The 16,595-nt window shown below is 41.2% G+C and overlaps 1 protein-coding gene across 6 annotated transcripts in view; it reads left to right on the top strand.

The window, feature by feature from the left end:
* The window catches only part of fbl (pantothenate kinase 3 fbl), a 180,330-nt gene that overhangs the window by 85,367 nt on the left and 78,368 nt on the right, over positions 1-16,595 (top strand). For all 6 annotated transcript variants that reach the window (XM_071665396.1, XM_071665400.1, XM_071665397.1 and 3 more), the window contains exon 6: positions 13,782-14,035. In XM_071665396.1, coding sequence (XP_071521497.1) covers positions 13,782-14,035 — 254 coding nt within the window. The remainder of the gene's footprint in view (positions 1-13,781; positions 14,036-16,595) is intronic.

Here is a 16,595-nt window from a genome sequence, read left to right as displayed (position 1 = left end):
CAAACCACCTCACACCACACATTTTCCTCAAACATCTCATTTCCAGCACATCCATCCTCCTGCGCACATCTCTATCCATAGCCCACGCCTCGCAACCATACAACATTGTTGGAACCACTATTCCTTCAAACATACCCATTTTTGCTTTCCGAGATAATGTTCTCGACTTCCACACATTTTTCAAGGCTCCCAAAATTTTCGCCCCCTCCCCCACCCTATGATCCACTTCCGCTTCCATGGTTCCATCCGCTGACAGATCCACTCCCAGATATCTAAAACACTTCACTTCCTCCAGTTTTTCTCCATTCAAACTCACCTCCCAATTGACTTGACCCTCACCCCTACTGTACCTAATAACCTTGCTCTTATTCACATTTACTCTTAACTTTCTTCTTCCACACACTTTACCAAACTCAGTCACCAGCTTCTGCAGTTTCTCACATGAATCAGCCACCAGCGCTGTATCATCAGCGAACAACAACTGACTCACTTCCCAAGCTCTCTCATCCCCAACAGACTTCATACTTGCCCCTCTTTCCAGGACTCTTGCATTTACCTCCCTAACAACCCCATCCATAAACAAATTAAACAACCATGGAGACATCAGACACCCCTGCCGCAAACCTACATTCACTGAGAACCAATCACTTTCCTCTTTTCCTACACGTACACATGCCTTACATCCTCGATAAAAACTTTTCACTGCTTCTAACAACTTGCCTCCCACACCATATATTCTTAATACCTTCCACAGAGCATCTCTATCAACTCTATCATATGCCTTCTCCAGATCCATAAATGCTACATACAAATCCATATATATATATATATATATATATATATATATATATATATATATATATATATATATATATATACACGTACACACATTTTTTTTTTTTGCTGTCTCCCGCGTTTGCGAGGTAGCGCAAGGAAACAGACGAAAGAAATGGCCCAACCTACCCCCATACACATGTATACACATACGTCCACACACGCAAATATACATACCTACACAGCTTTCCATGGTTTACCCCAGACGCTTCACATGCCCTGATTCAATCCACTGAAACTTCTAGCTTGAAATGAAATAAAAAATGAATGTCACATAATGGTTCAACCTCTGGCTATGGAAAAGGGAAATGTATGATTTATTTACACAAACATCAATGGTAGTTTTCATCAATTTAACCACTGTATCATACTGCCTGGTCCACTTCTCTTATCATGAAACTGGAATATTGGCTTATGATGTTTCTCAATTGTCTTCATTACACAAAGTACAACCATATCATGGATACATGAGGGTAGGTAGTTGGTCATCCGCCATAATAAAGCCTTGACAGACCAAAAATTTATCTGGACCTCAACTTTTCCAGTACATTCATGAAAAACACCTTTTTGCTTTCCACATCTATCACTTTGAAAAAAACTCCCTTCGTTCACATGGGGTGTTCAGTGTTGTAAATGGAAATGGTGAAGAGCTTGTAGATTTATGTGCTGAAAAAGGACTGGTGATTGGGAATACCTGGTTTAAAAAGCGAGATATACATAAGTATACGTATGTAAGTAGGAGAGATGGCCAGAGAGCATTATTGGATTACGCGTTAATTGGCAGGCGCGCAAAAGAGAGACTTTTGGATGTTAATGTGCTGAGAGGTGCAACTGGAGGGATGTCTGATCATTATCTTGTGGAGGCTAAGGTGAAGATTTGTATGGGTTTTCAGAAAAGAAGAGTGAATGTTGGGGTGAAGAGGGTGGTGAGAGTAAGTGAGCTTGGGAAGGAGACTTGTGTGAGGAAGTACCAGGAGAGACTGAGTACAGAATGGAAAAAGGTGAGAACAATGGAAGTAAGGGGAGTGGGGGAGGAATGGGATGTATTTAGGGAATCAGTGATGGATTGCACAAAAGATGCTTGTGGCATGAGAAGCGTGGGAGGTGGGTTGATTAGAAAGGGTAGTGAGTGGTGGGATGAAGAAGTAAGATTATTAGTGAAAGAGAAGAGAGAGGCATTTGGACGATTTTTGCAGGGAAAAAATGCAATTGAGTGGAAGATGTATAAAAGAAAGAGACAGGAGGTCAAGAGGAAGGTGCAAGAGGTGAAAAAGAGGGCAAATGAGAGTTGGGGTGAGAGAGTATCATTAAATTTTAGGGAGAATAAAAAGATGTTCTGGAAGGAGGTAAATAAAGTGCGTAAGACAAGGGAGCAAATGGGAACTTCAGTGAAGGGCGCAAATGGGGAGGTGATAACAAGTAGTGGTGATGTGAGAAGGAGATGGAGTGAGTATTTTGAAGGTTTGTTGAATGTGTTTGATGATAGAGTGGCAGATATAGGGTGTTTTGGTCGAGGTGGTGTGCAAAGTGAGAGGGTTAGGGAAAATGATTTGGTAAACAGAGAAGAGGTAGTAAAAGCTTTGCTGAAGATGAAAGCCGGCAAGGCAGCAGGTTTGGATGGTATTGCAGTGGAATTTATTAAAAAAGGGGGTGACTGTATTGTTGACTGGTTGGTAAGGTTATTTAATGTATGTATGACTTATGGTGAGGTGCCTGAGGATTGGCAGAATGCATGCATAGTGCCATTGTACAAAGGCAAAGGGGATAAGAGTGAGTGCTCAAATTACAGAGGTATAAGTTTGTTGAGTATTCCTGGTAAATTATATGGGAGGGTATTGATTGAGAGGGTGAAGGCATGTACAGAGCATCAGATTGGGGAAGAGCAGTGTGGTTTCAGAAGTGGTAGAGGATGTGTGGATCAGGTGTTTGCTTCGAAGAATGTATGTGAGAAATACTTAGAAAAGCAAATGGATTTGTATGTAGCATCTATGGATCTGGAGAAGGCATATGATAGAGTTGATAGAGATGCTCTGTGGAAGGTATTAAGAATATATGGTGTGGGAGGCAAGTTGTTAGAAGCAGTGAAAAGTTTTTATCGAGGATGTAAGGCATGTGTACGTGTAGGAAGAGAGGAAAGTCATTGGTTCTCAGTGAATGTAGGTTTGTGGCAGGGGTGTGTGATGTCTCCATGTTTGTTTAATTTGTTTATGGATGGGGTTGTTAGGGAGGTAATTGCAAGAGTTTTGGAAAGAGGGGCAAATATGAAGTCTGTTGTGGATGAGAGAGCTTGGGAAGTGAGTCAGTTGTTGTTCGCTTATGATACAGTGCTGGTGGCTGATTCATGTGAGAAACTGCAGAAGCTGATGACTGAGTTTGGTAAAGTGTGTGAAAGAAGAAAGTTAAAAGTAAATGTGAATAAGAGCAAGGTTATTAGGTACAGTAGGGTTGAGGGTCAAGTCAATTGGGAGGTAAGTTTGAATGGAGAAAAACTGGAGGAAGTAAAGTGTTTTAGATATCTGGGAGTGGATCTGGCAGCGGATGGAACCATGGAAGCAGAAGTGATCATAGGGTGGGGGAGGGGGCGAAAATCCTGGGAGCCTTGAAGAATGTGTGGAAGTCGAGAACATTATCTCGTAAAGCAAAAATGGGTATGTTTGAAGGAATAGTGGTTCCAACAATGTTGTATGGTTGCGAGGTGTGGGCTATGGATGGAGTTGTGCACAGGAGGGTGGATATGCTGGAAATGAGATGTTTGAGGACAATGTGTGGTGTGAGGTGGTTTGATCGAGTAAGTAATGTAAGGGTAAGAGAGATGTGTGGAAATAAAAAGAGCGTGGATGAGAGAGCAGAAGAGGGTGTTTTGAAATGGTTTGGGCACATGGAGAGAATGAGTGAGGAAAGATTGACCAAGAGGATATATGTGTCGGAGGTGGAGGGAACGAGGAGAAGAGGGAGACCAAATTGGAGGTGGAAAGATGGAGTGAAAAAGATTTTGTGATCGGGGCTTGAACATGCAGGAGGGTGAAAGGCGGGCAAGGAATAGAGTGAATTGGATCGATGTGGTATACCGGGGTTGACGTGCTGTCAGTGGATTGAATCAGGGCATGTGAAGCGTCTGGGGTAAACCATGGAAAGTTGTGTGAGGCCTGGATGTGGAAAGGGAGCTGTGATTTCGGGCATTATTGCATGACAGCTAGAGACTGAGTGAGAACGAATGGGGCCTTTGTTGTCTTTTCCTAGTGCTACCTCGCACACATGAGGGGGGAGGGGGATGGTATTCCATGGGTGGCGAGGTGGCGATGGGAATGAATAAAGGCAGACAGTGTGAATTATGTGCATGGGTATATATGTATGTGTCTGTGTGTGTATATATATATGTGTACATTGAGATATATAGGTATGTATATTTGCGTGTGTGGACGTGTATGTATATACATGTGTATGGGGGTGGGTTGGGCCATTTCTTTCGTCTGTTTCCTTGCGCTACCTCGCAAACCCAGGAGACAGCGACAAAGCAAAATAAAAAATAAATGAATATCTTAACATTTGATTTATTTTGTGCATGAACCTTCTGAAGAGAATTGTTTAGAATAAGATATAAATAGATAGTTTATCAGTATCATTTACCAAGTGAGATGTACATTTTGAACCGTGAAATGACAACTTGCTTCCCTGAATGGAGACATTCTAACTGTACACTGCTATACTGTCCATATTTCTGTTATAGCATTTTTCTTGATTTTGTGCTCTCTGTAATTCATTTTTAGTGTATGAATTAGTCATGAACCTGCTAAAGAAAATTGTTTAGGAAAGTATAAATGGAATGCAATTTACTTTATCATTCACCAAATGAAAGATGCTGTTTCCTGTGGGGCAGGATGGTGCCAAGAATGGATGAAGACGAGCAAGTATGATTATGTACATGTGTATATTTGTATGTGTATGTTATCCCTGGGGATAGGGGAGAAGGAATACTTCCCACATATTCCCTGCCCACCTACCCTCATCAAGGACAGAAGTGCTCTAGCGACACTCCTCCCGACCCAGTTTCAAATAGGTATTTTTGTGTGCTGCTTAAGGACCCACTTGAATCTTAGTGAAATCCTAGGAGATGGCTTCATCTTCTCAAATTGCTTGCCCTAATTGCCATTTGGAGTTCACGAGTTCTCCTCAGAGAAGAAGGTGAATACACTTCTTGTTTGTTCTGTGACATATTTGATGGACTTTTGGTAGGTGTGAGGAAAAACAATGAAGCCTTTGAAAAACTAAATGTTAGGATGAAAGGGTGGGAAGAGGAAGCTGGGTTCTTGGGGGGAAAGCAGTTGCGATACAGGAAACAGACACAGGTATATTATCTAGGGTAGATAGCTTAGATAGTAGGATAGCAACCATTGTGATGAAATTGGAAGATATTTCCACCTTCCAGCCTGCCAGGAAAACTTGTCACCACATTATTAAACGACCTACCAGGAACGAAATCACCACTCACCATAGGTTAAGCATACAAGATGATGAAGTACAAGGTGATTGTAGCATCATCCTTGTTGGGGACTCTGTAGTCAGAAATCAGTAAGAACTTGTGTTATGCAGGTGTTAGGATAGAACACGTCTTAGATAAGTTTGATGACATAGTCTCAAACTGTCCTTAGGATGTGATTTCTGTCGTTCAGGCGGGGACAAACAATGCAGTTAATGGGAGATTGGAAGAAATATTAGCAACGTATCGGGAACTTATTATCAAATTTGAATAAAGATATAGGAAGCTTATAATATAGAGATTGTTGCCAAGGTATGAAATACATTCCTGTACCCTGAGTAGAATACTGGGGATAAACAGAAGAATTGAAGCTGTCTGTAAAGAGGAGGATGGTGTGTTTAGTATAGACCTGTGGGACCATTTTAGTCATGATAGATTTCTGTACTCTAGGGATGGTCTTCACTTCAATGGAAAAGGCAGAGCCCGCATTGGCAGAGTATTGGATGAGATCACTAGGCCTTTTTATTGATTGAGATAAACTACGCAGGAGAACAAATCACAGTCAAGCTAACGAAGGAATTTGGAGAGTGGGGGAGGGTAAGGGGGTGCCCTCTTTTTCAACCCTTGCACCCTCCTCTTGACCTACTGCTTTCTTTTATACATCTCCCAGTCATTTGCACTCCTTCCTTGTAAGTATTGTCTAAATAACTCTTTTCTCTTTCACTAACAACTTTAATTCTTCATCCCACCTCTCACAACCCCCTTTTAATCTGCCCACCTCCCACCTTTCCCATGCCACATGCATCTTTTCCACATGCCATCACTGCTTCCCTAAATATGTCCCATTCCTCACCCACTCCCCTCACGTCATTTGCTCTTACCTTTTGCCGGTCTACACACTCCAGGTACTTCCTTACACATCTTTCCAAGATCACTCTCACTGCTCTTTTCTCCCCAACATTCTCTCTTCTTATTTGAAAACCTTTGTCTCCACAAGATAGTGATCAGACATCCCTCCAACTGCCCCTCCCATCCAGAAGTTTCTCTTTTACATGCCTATCAATTGAAATGTTGTACAATAATGCCCTTTGACCATCTCTCCTACTCACAAATGTATACTTATGTATCTCTCTATTTAAACCAGGTATTCCCAATCACCAATATTTTTTCAGCCCACAAATCCACAAGCTCTTCATTTCCATTCACACTGCTGAATACCCCATGTACACCAATTATACCCTCAACTGCCACATTACTCATATTCTCATTTAAATCACCCATCACTAAAACCCAGTCTCATGCCTCAAAGGTGCTGACACACTCACCCAGCTGCTCTCATGATCTTTCTTTTGATGACCAGTTGCAATAATCATCCATCTCTCTCCATCCACTTTCACTTTTTCCCACATCAACCTAGAAATTACTTTCTTACACTCTATCACGTACTCCCACAACTCCTACTTCAGGAGTAGTGCTACTCCTTCCTTTGCTCTTGTCCCCTCAACAACCCCTGGCTTTACTCCCAAGACATTCCCAAACCACTCTTCCCCTTTACCCTTGAACTTCATTTCACTCAAAGCCAGAACTTTCAGGTTTCTTTCCTCAAACACGCTAACTTTCCTTTTTTTCTCATCTTGGTTACATCCACACACGTTCAAACACCCTAATCTGAGTCTTCGAGGAAGATGAGCACTCCCTACTTCACTGTTTCTGTTAACCCCTTTAGAAAAATACAAGGATGGAAGGGTTTCCAGCCCCCCATTTCTGCCCCCTTTAGGCACCTTCTATGTCAGTGAGGTATTGCCGGGAAACAGACAAAGAATGGCTCATCCACTCATCTGCACATATATATACATACGTACACATACACATACATATTCATATCCATATCAACATATACATCCATGGGGATAGGGGAGAAAGGATACTTCCTGCGTATTCCCTGTGTGTCATAGAAGGCGAATAAAGGGGGCAGGAGCAGGGACGCTGGAAACACCCCACTCGTATTTAAATCTCGAAAAGGGGAAACAAAAGAAGGAGTCAAGCAGGGAGTGCTCATCCTCCTCGAAGGCTCAGATTGGGGTTTCTGATTGTGTCAATGTAACCAAGATGAGAAGAAAGGAGAGATAGGTAGTATGTTTGAGGAAAGGAACCTAGATGTTTTGGCTCTGAAATAAACAAAGCTCAAGGGTAAAGGGGAAGAGTGGCTTGGGAATGTCTTGGGAGTAAAGTCAGGGGTTGTTGAGGGGACAACGGTAAAGGAAGGAGTAGCACTACTCCTGCAGCAGGAATTGTGGGAGTATGTGATAGAGTGTAAGAAAATAAATTCTAGATTGATGTGGGTAAAACTGAAAGTGGATGGAGAGAGATGGATGATAATTGGTTCCTATGCTCCTAGTCATGAGAAGAGAGATAATGAAGCAAGTTTTGTGGGAGCAGCTGAGTATGTTAGCAGCTTTGATCCGCGAGACCGAGTTATAGTGATCAGTGATTTGAATGTGAAGGTGATTGATGTGGCAGCTGAGGGTATAATTGGTGTACATGGGGTGTTCAGTGTTGTGAATGGAAATGGTGAAGACCTTGTGGATTTGTGTGCTGAAAAAGGACTGGTGATTGGGAATACCTGGTTTAAAAAGAGAGATTTATGTAAGTATACATTTGTGAGTAGGAGAGATTGAAGTAGGGAATAGGTTTTACCAAGGAGGTAAGGCATGTGTACAAGTAGGAAGAGAGGAGAGTGATTGGTTCTCAGTGAAAGTTGATTTGCAGCAGGGGTGTGTAATGTTCCCATGGTTATTTAATTTGTTTACGGATGGGGTGGTTAGGGAGGTGAATGCAAGAGTTTTGGAGAGAGGGGTAAGTATGTAGTCTGTTCTGGATGAGAGGGCTTGGGAAGTGAGTCATTTGTTGTTCGCTGATGATATAGCGCTGGTGGCTGATTCAGGTGAGAAACTGTAGAAGTTGGTGACTGATTTTGGTAAAGTGTGTGAAAGAAGAAAGCTGAGAGAAAATATGAATAAGAGCAAGGTTATTAGGCTTAGTAGGATTGAGGGACAAGTCAAGTGGAAGGTAGGTTTGAATGGAGAAAGACTGGAGGAAAAAAGTGTTTCAGATATCTGGGAGTGGATTTAGCAGCAGATGGAACCATGGAAGTGGAAGTGAGTCACAGGGTGGGGGAGGGGGCGAAGGTTCTGGGAGCGTTGAAGAATGTGTGGGAGGCGAGAACGTTATCTCGGAGAACAAAAATGGGTATGTTTGAAGGAATAGTGGTTCCAACAATGTTATGTGGTTGCGAGGCATGAGCTATAGGTAAGGTTGTGCGGAGGGGGATGGATGTGTTGGAAATGAAATGTTTGAGAACAATATGTGGTGTGAGGTGGTTTGATTGAGTAAGTAATGAAAAGGTAAGAGAGATGTATGGTATTAAAAAGAGTGCGGTTGAGAGAGCAGAAGAGTGTGTATTGAAATTGTTCCGTCACATGGAGAGAATGAGTGAGGAAAGATGAACAAAGAGGATATATATGTGTCAGAGATGGAGGGAATGATGAGAAGTGGAAGACCAAATTGGAGGTAGAAGGATGGAGTGAAAAAGATTTTGAGCCATCAGGGCCTGAACATACAGGAGGGTGAAAGGCATGCAAGGAATAGAGTGAATTGGAACAATGTGGTATGCTGGGGTCAACTTGCTGTCAGTGGATTGAACCAGGGCATGTGAAATGTCTGGGGTAAACTATTGAAAGTCTTGTGGGGCCTGGATGTGTAAAGGGAGCTGTGGTTTTGGTCATTACACGTGACAGCTAGAGACTGAGTGTGAACGAATGTGGCCTTTGTTGACTTTTCCTAGCACTACCTCTCACGTGTGTGGGGGAAGGGGGGGTGCTATTTCATGTGTGGCGGGGTGGCGACAGGAATGGATGAAGGCAGCAAGTATGAATATTTACATGTGTACATACGTACACATGTAAATGGATGAGGGCAGGCAAGCGTGAGTGTGTACATGTGTATATATACGTGTGTTGATGAATATATGTATGTATATGTGCGTGTGTGTGTGTGTATGCATATATGAGTGGATGGGTGTTTCTTCGTCTGTTTCCTGGCGCTACCTCACTGATGAGGGTTAACAGTAATCAAGTATAATTCATGAATAATATGTATATGTGTGTGTGTAACAGATGGGATGGTCTTGATCAGGGCATTCAGATGTCTGTACTGTATGGCCAGTCATAAAATATGTTAGTGAAAAACTATTTTTTGTATAGCTTCTTGCATATATATGAAATTACAGTTTAGTTTTGAAATAAAGGTTGTGCCTTTTTAAAATTATGGCTTCCTGAAAGTGAATGTTATCTGTGGCCGTATGTTCTTGCTTAACCTTATGCATACTTGAAGGGTTAGAGATATTAGAGATGAATAACGTCACATTATGATTAGAATAGAATATAGAATGTAGATGAAAAGGATTTCATTGAAAAATTGTTATAGTTGCACATTGAAAACCTTTGAAGATAGTATAGCTTTTTAGGTTGGTGAAAAAGATGTTTAATTTTATGGTGGAAGTTACAAGTGTAGGTAGACCATGAATGGAGGATGGATGCACAAGTTAATGCTTGAGAACTAAAAGTATTTTAGTAAGAGAATGTCAAGGGAATGATTCTTGTTCTTTCACATTGTTTAGTGATGACAGTATATCACAGGAAGTAGAATAAATAAAAAGTATGATAATCTCATGAAACAGTTAGAAGATGGTTCTTTTTAGTAAAGTAGACATAAGTTGAAGAGAGTGAACTTACGAACCTCATGTATGTTCATATGTACCTACCTTACTGATGGAAGTTTGGGTAAGCAAACTTATGTTGTTCCATTCCCGTTGTTAGTGATGGATGTGCATCCGACTAGGTGGTGGAAAAGTAACTTGTAGTATTAGAGGCATCTTAGTGTTCATTTGGTTGCCTTGGTCGACTTACATCTGAACTGGAAAATTTCAGCAGCCACGTCAGTGGTAGTGTCTGGTCACTGCTTAGGTAGTTTTGCTTTCATGTGTGGTTGTCCTGTTGCCCCTTCTGACCATTTAGAAATGCCAAGGGTTTCTATGGCTGTACTGTATCTAGGATGCTGAAATAAAATCTGTAACTGAAAATTTATGCTCTCTGTAGTCATTCCTCAGGAAAAATTTTTGTAATCATTGTCACCATTGCTCTTTACTGTGTGATCATTTTCACCTTTGCCCTTTACTGTTCCTAGATTTGTGAAGGTAGCTGTAGGACCATAAATTGTATGTAGTTAGATAATTTATTTCATGCTATCAAAGATTGTGAAAAGTGTTGTGAAACATTTGAACTATTGAAGAATTATAAACAAAATTCTATCCCTGGGGATAGGGGATTAAGAATACTTCCCACGTATTCCCTGCGTGTCGTAGAAGGCGACTAAAAGGGGAGGGAGCGGGGGGCTGGAAATCCTCCCTCTCTCGTTTTTTTTTTTAATTTTCCAAGGGAAGGAACAGAGGGGGCCAGGTGAGGATATTCCAAAAAAGGCCCAGTCCTCTGTTCTTGGCGCTACCTCGCTAACGCGGGAAATGGCGAATGGCTTGAAAGAAAGAAAAGAACATACGTATATGTCTGTGTATGTATATGTATGTATACGTTGAAATGTATAGGTTTGTATATGTGCATGTGTGGGCGTTATGTATATTCATGTTTATGTGGGTGGATTGGGCCATTCTTTCGTTTGTTTCCTTGCGCTACCTCGCTGACACGGGAGACAGTGATGAAGTATAATAAATAATATATATGTGAGTGTGTGTGTGTGTGTGTGTGTGTGTGTGTAACAAGGAGTGATGGAGTGAGTATTTTGAAGGTTTGTTGAATGTTTGATGATAGAGTGGCAGATATAAGTTATTTTCGTCAGGGTGGTGTACAAAGTGAGAGGGTCAGGGAGAATAGTTTGGTAAACAGAGAAGAGGCAGTGAAAGCTTTGCAGAAGATAAAAACTGGCAAAGCAGCAGGTTTGATGGTATTGCTGTAGAATATAATAAAAAATGGTGTGACTTTGTTGTTGATTGGTTGGTAAGGATATTCACTGTAGGTATGAATTATGGTGAAGTGCCTTAGGATTGGCGGAATGCATGCATAGTGCCGTTGTACAATGCATAGGGGATAAAGGTGACTTCAAAGCACAGAGTTATAAGTTTGTTTAGTATTCGTGGGAAATTATATGGGAGGGTATTGATTGAGAGGATAAAGGCATGCACAGAGCATCAGATTGAGGAAGAACAGTGCAGTTTCAGAAGTGGTAGAGGTATACTGCAGATCCAGTATGCCATATCGTTCCAGTTCACTCTATTCCTTGCCCACCTTTCACCCTCCTGTATATTTAGGCCTCAGTCACTCGAAATCTTTTTCACTTCATCCTTCCACCTCCAATTTGGTCTCCCACTTCTCCTTGTTCCTTCCACCTCTGACACATGTTTCCTCTCTGTCATTCTTTCCTTACTCATTCTCTCCATGTGTCTAAACCATTTCAACACCCTCCTCTGCTCTCACAACCACTCTTTTTATTACCACACATCTCTCTTACCCTTCTATTACTTAATCAAACCACCTCCCACCACATACTTTCCTCAAACATTTCATTTCCAACACATCCACCCTCTTCCACACAACCCTATCTATAGCCAATGCCTTGCAACCATATAACATTGTTGGAACCACTATTCCTTCAAACATACCCATTTTTGCTCTCCGAGATAACGTTCCTGCCTTCCACACATTCCTCAACGCTCCCAGAACCTCAACCTTGATACATTTGCATTGCCACCCTGTCACACAGGAAACTGCAGCATCCCCCCCACTCCCCTCCAGTGAGATAGTGCCAGGAAAAGACAAAAAGGCCACATTCATTCACACTCAGTCTCTAGCTTTCATGTGTAATGCACTGAAACCGCAGCTCCCTTTTCACATCCACATTTACATTCTTCAAAGCAAACACCTAATCCATTCTTCCTCTCCCACTGAAACCATATTGTTCATCCCCAAACTGATGTTCTGTGCATGTGACCATCTTCTTAACCACCACCCATCCATACAGCTTACCAGGCTCAATCAACAAACTACTGCTTCTGTAATTGGAACACTTACCTTTGTCCCTTTTGCCTTCATACATTTGTATCACCAACCCGCCACTTTTGTAATTGGAACACTTACCTTTGTCCCTTTTGCCTTCATACAGTGGCATTATGCATACATTGTTCCAGTCATCATGCTCTTCACCATGATCCATACTTACACTGAAAATCCTGACAAATCAATCAGCAGCACTGTGACCCCCTTTCTGAAGAAATTCAGCTGGAAAACCATCCATCCCAGATGACTTGCCACATATCATACACAAGGCTTTCACCGCCTCTTCTCATTTCACCAAACCACTTGCCATTACTCTTACACTTCACATACCTCACTTACCTAAACACCTTACATTTGCCACCTTATCATCAAAAACATTCAACAGTTCTTCAAAGTACTCAGTACATCTCTCCAGCTCACCTTTGCCTGTTACCACTTCCCACACTATTAACCTCCTTCCAAAACATCTTATTGTCCAGATGTGCTAATACTCACTCACCCTAACTCGTGTTTGATATCTTTTTCATGAAGCTCCTGCAGCATCCTCTTGACCTTCTGCATCTTTTTCATGTACATATCCTAGTAACTCATATTACTTCACTGTTGGTACCACCTCTTCTTTTTTTTCACAAGCAACTTTACTTCCCCATCCACCACTCACTGTCCTTATTCACCTGCCCACCTCCCACCTTCTGGATTCCATACGCTTCTCTCACTCTTTCCCCAAGTACTTCCCATTGCTGTTGCCACTCTACACTTAATCTTTCTTGGTATGTCTTCATAAAAGTCTCTTTTTCAAGCTCTTTTACTCTCACCACCCTCTACTCAATTACATTTCCTCTTTTCCAAAGCCTCATCAAATCTTTACCCATCACCTCCAGCAGGATGGAATGCAATAAACTTATTCAGCCAAACTGGTTACATGAATACCTTGTGTTAACAATATTTTGAGGTGGTAATGTTCAAAGAATACATGACTTGCCATAGTACCATAAAAACTCAATTTCTTTGCCTCAGAATTTATGGACAGATGATGATCAGCAGTTTATTCTAAAATATGGTTTTACTCTCCCTCCAAAACTGGGTTTGACTCATACATGAGTTTCATTAACTATTAAGGAATTTTTAACAGGAAGTCAGAGGTCAACACATGTACAAGATAGTCTATTACACAAGTATATTTTGTTTGGTATACAGTCTCCAGTGACTGCCATAGAGAAAATTTAACCAGAGTACTTTGTTATTCAAATCGCATATGACACATTTCCTTTCATAGTGTAGTATTGTCACATCTGACAGTGCAGTAGAGTATCTTTAACTTTCCATTTTAAAATTTTCATTTACAGGTGGTGAATATTGGATCAGGAGTAAGCATCTTGGCAGTTTATGGTCCAGATGATTACCGAAGAGTATCAGGCACCAGTTTAGGTGGTGGCACTTTTTTGGGTCTGTCTTGTCTGTTAGCAGGATGCAGAACATTTGAAGAGGCCATTGAACTAGCAGCAAAGGGCAACAATGAAAATGTAGATAAACTAGTAAGGGACATTTATGGAGGTGACTATGAAAGATTTGGGCTCAATGGAGATATTGTTGCAAGCAGGTAAGAAATTTCTGATCTCTGTAACTTATGTGAAGTTGGAATTTTGTAAAAAATTATTTTTATTGTTCTCAATAGTACACAGTACTCTGTGAAACATGCAAAGTATTTCCAGTACATTCAGAGAATTTTGCTTTTGAGAAAATGAAAATGACAGGGTGTAGGGGTTTTAGGAAAGATTGAAAATTTTCTGTGAAGACGGCAAAGAAGTACAGGTACACCACCAAATTTCCGGCAACCGATGGTTTTACAACCTCTTTTAGTCCAGGCAAAATTATGTGAGAGAACTTGAAGTTACCGCAGCCACCAGACTAGTTTACTGGGCAGCCACAGATGGCATTTTGTGTAGGGTGCGCTTATTTACATTCTTTACACTGCACTTGGTGGTGATACCGCAATTCTGTGAGATTCTTAGCGTATTTTGCTCAGATTTAACTTTAGCTATGAGAGTGTCAGTCGTGGTGTCAAACGTAAACATCAACCCATATCAATCCAAGATAAAGTAGAACTGTTGAAAAAATGGACCGTGGTGTTTTGGTGCATAAGCTGTGTGACATCTACAGTATTGGTTCATCAACTGTTTACGATATAAAGAAGCAAAGGGAGAAAATATTGAAATTCTATGTAGACAGCGATTCTCTCTTTTACATGCCTATCAATTAACACGTAATCCAATAACGCCCCCTGGCCATCTCTCCTACTCGCATACCTATACTTATGTATATGTCTCATTTTGAATAAAGTATTCCCAATCACCAGTCTTTTTTCAGCACACAAATGTACAAGCTCTTCACCATTTCCATTTACAACACTGATCACCCCATGTACACCAGTAATACCCTCAACTGCCACATTACTCACCTAGCTTCTCCCAAAACACTTGCCTCTCATGATCTTTCTTCTCATGATCAGGGTCATAGGCATCAGTAATCATCCATCTCTCTCCATCCACTTTCAGTTTTACCCATATCAATCTAGAATTTACTTTCTTTCACTCTATCACATACTCTCACAACTCCTGCTTCAGGAGGAGTGCTACTCCTTCCTTTGCTCTTGTCCTGACTTTACTCCCAAAACATTCCCAGACCACTCTTCCCCTTTACCCCTGAGCTTCGTTTCACTCAGAACCAAAACATCCAGGTTCCTTTCGTCAAATATACTACCTGTCTCTCCTTTTTTTCTCATCTTGGTTACATCCACACACATTCAGACAGCCCTATCTGAGCCTTTTGAGGAGGATGGGCACTCCCTTATGACTCCTTCTGTTTCCCCTTTTTAGAAAGTTAAATGCAAGGAGGGGAGGTTTTTCAGCCCCCCGCTCCTGCCCCCTTTAGTTGCCTTCTATGACATGTGGGAATACGTGGGAAGTATTCTTTCTCCCCTATGCCCAGGGATATTTTTGTACATGATCATTGTTTCCTGCATCAGCGAGGAAGTGCCAAGAAAAAGGCGAAGAATGGCCCATACACTGATATATACGTATATGTACATAAACGCCCACATACACATGTGTGCATATATATGCGTATCAACATATACATATATACATACATATACATCCACATATGCAGACATATACATACATACACATGTACATATTCATACTTACTTGCCTTCATGCATTCCTGTCACTATATATGCATATCACCATATACATATATACATACATATACATCCACATATGCAGACATATACATACATACACATGTACATATTCATACTTACTTGCCTTCATGCATTCCTGTCACTAACCCCCCCCCCCCCCCCCATGCTTCAGCTTTGCCTCATACCCACATGTATACTGAAACTTTTGCTTAACTCTCCATCCACTCTTGCATATGCATGTACTCCTCTGCAGAAGGCTTTCATACCACTCAGCAATTGTTCTTAACACATATCTTTAACACATCACTCAAAGCATTCAACTTGACTCTGTCATAAGCTTTCTCCAGATGTATAAAAGCTGCTTACAACTTAACTTTTGCCTCATTCTTTTCCACAGTCGTTTACCCCATGAAAATTTGATCCACAAACGCCCCACCTTTCCTAGAGCCTCCTTGCTCCTCACTCTTTTATATTCAGTCGTGCCCATCACTGTATCAGTCAACATGTTTTCATATACTTTTCTTGTTATACTTAACATACTTATTCCCCTATAATTGCTACATACATGCTTAGCACCTTTTCCTTTGAATAAAGGAACAATAGTAGCTTTCACCCATTTCTCAGGCACAACCTTCTGTTTCCATTCTGAATTTCATCCACTCTATTATACTTTCTCTTCCATACTTCAACATTACACCCATAATCCCATCCACCTCAGATTCCCCCCTTTTTGCTCTAGGCCATTGCACTTTTATCCTCTTCCTTTCTTCCTTCATGCCCATGCATTTAACAACTGCCTCAACTTCTCCCAAATTCGTCAGTCCTTCAAAATACTCTTTCTATCTTCCTTTCACTTCCTTCTTTTGATTCAACAACTCCCCTGCCTTAGTTCTCACATTAAGATTTCCACTTTTACATCCACCTCTTTCCTTTTTCAACTCCTGCCAGTAAAATTTCT

Source organism: Panulirus ornatus, chromosome 10 (assembly GCF_036320965.1).
Source record: "Panulirus ornatus isolate Po-2019 chromosome 10, ASM3632096v1, whole genome shotgun sequence".
NCBI classification, from domain to species: domain Eukaryota; kingdom Metazoa; phylum Arthropoda; class Malacostraca; order Decapoda; family Palinuridae; genus Panulirus; species Panulirus ornatus.
Note: the sequence above shows the minus strand (reverse complement) of the source record. Positions and strands in the feature narration are given on the sequence as shown.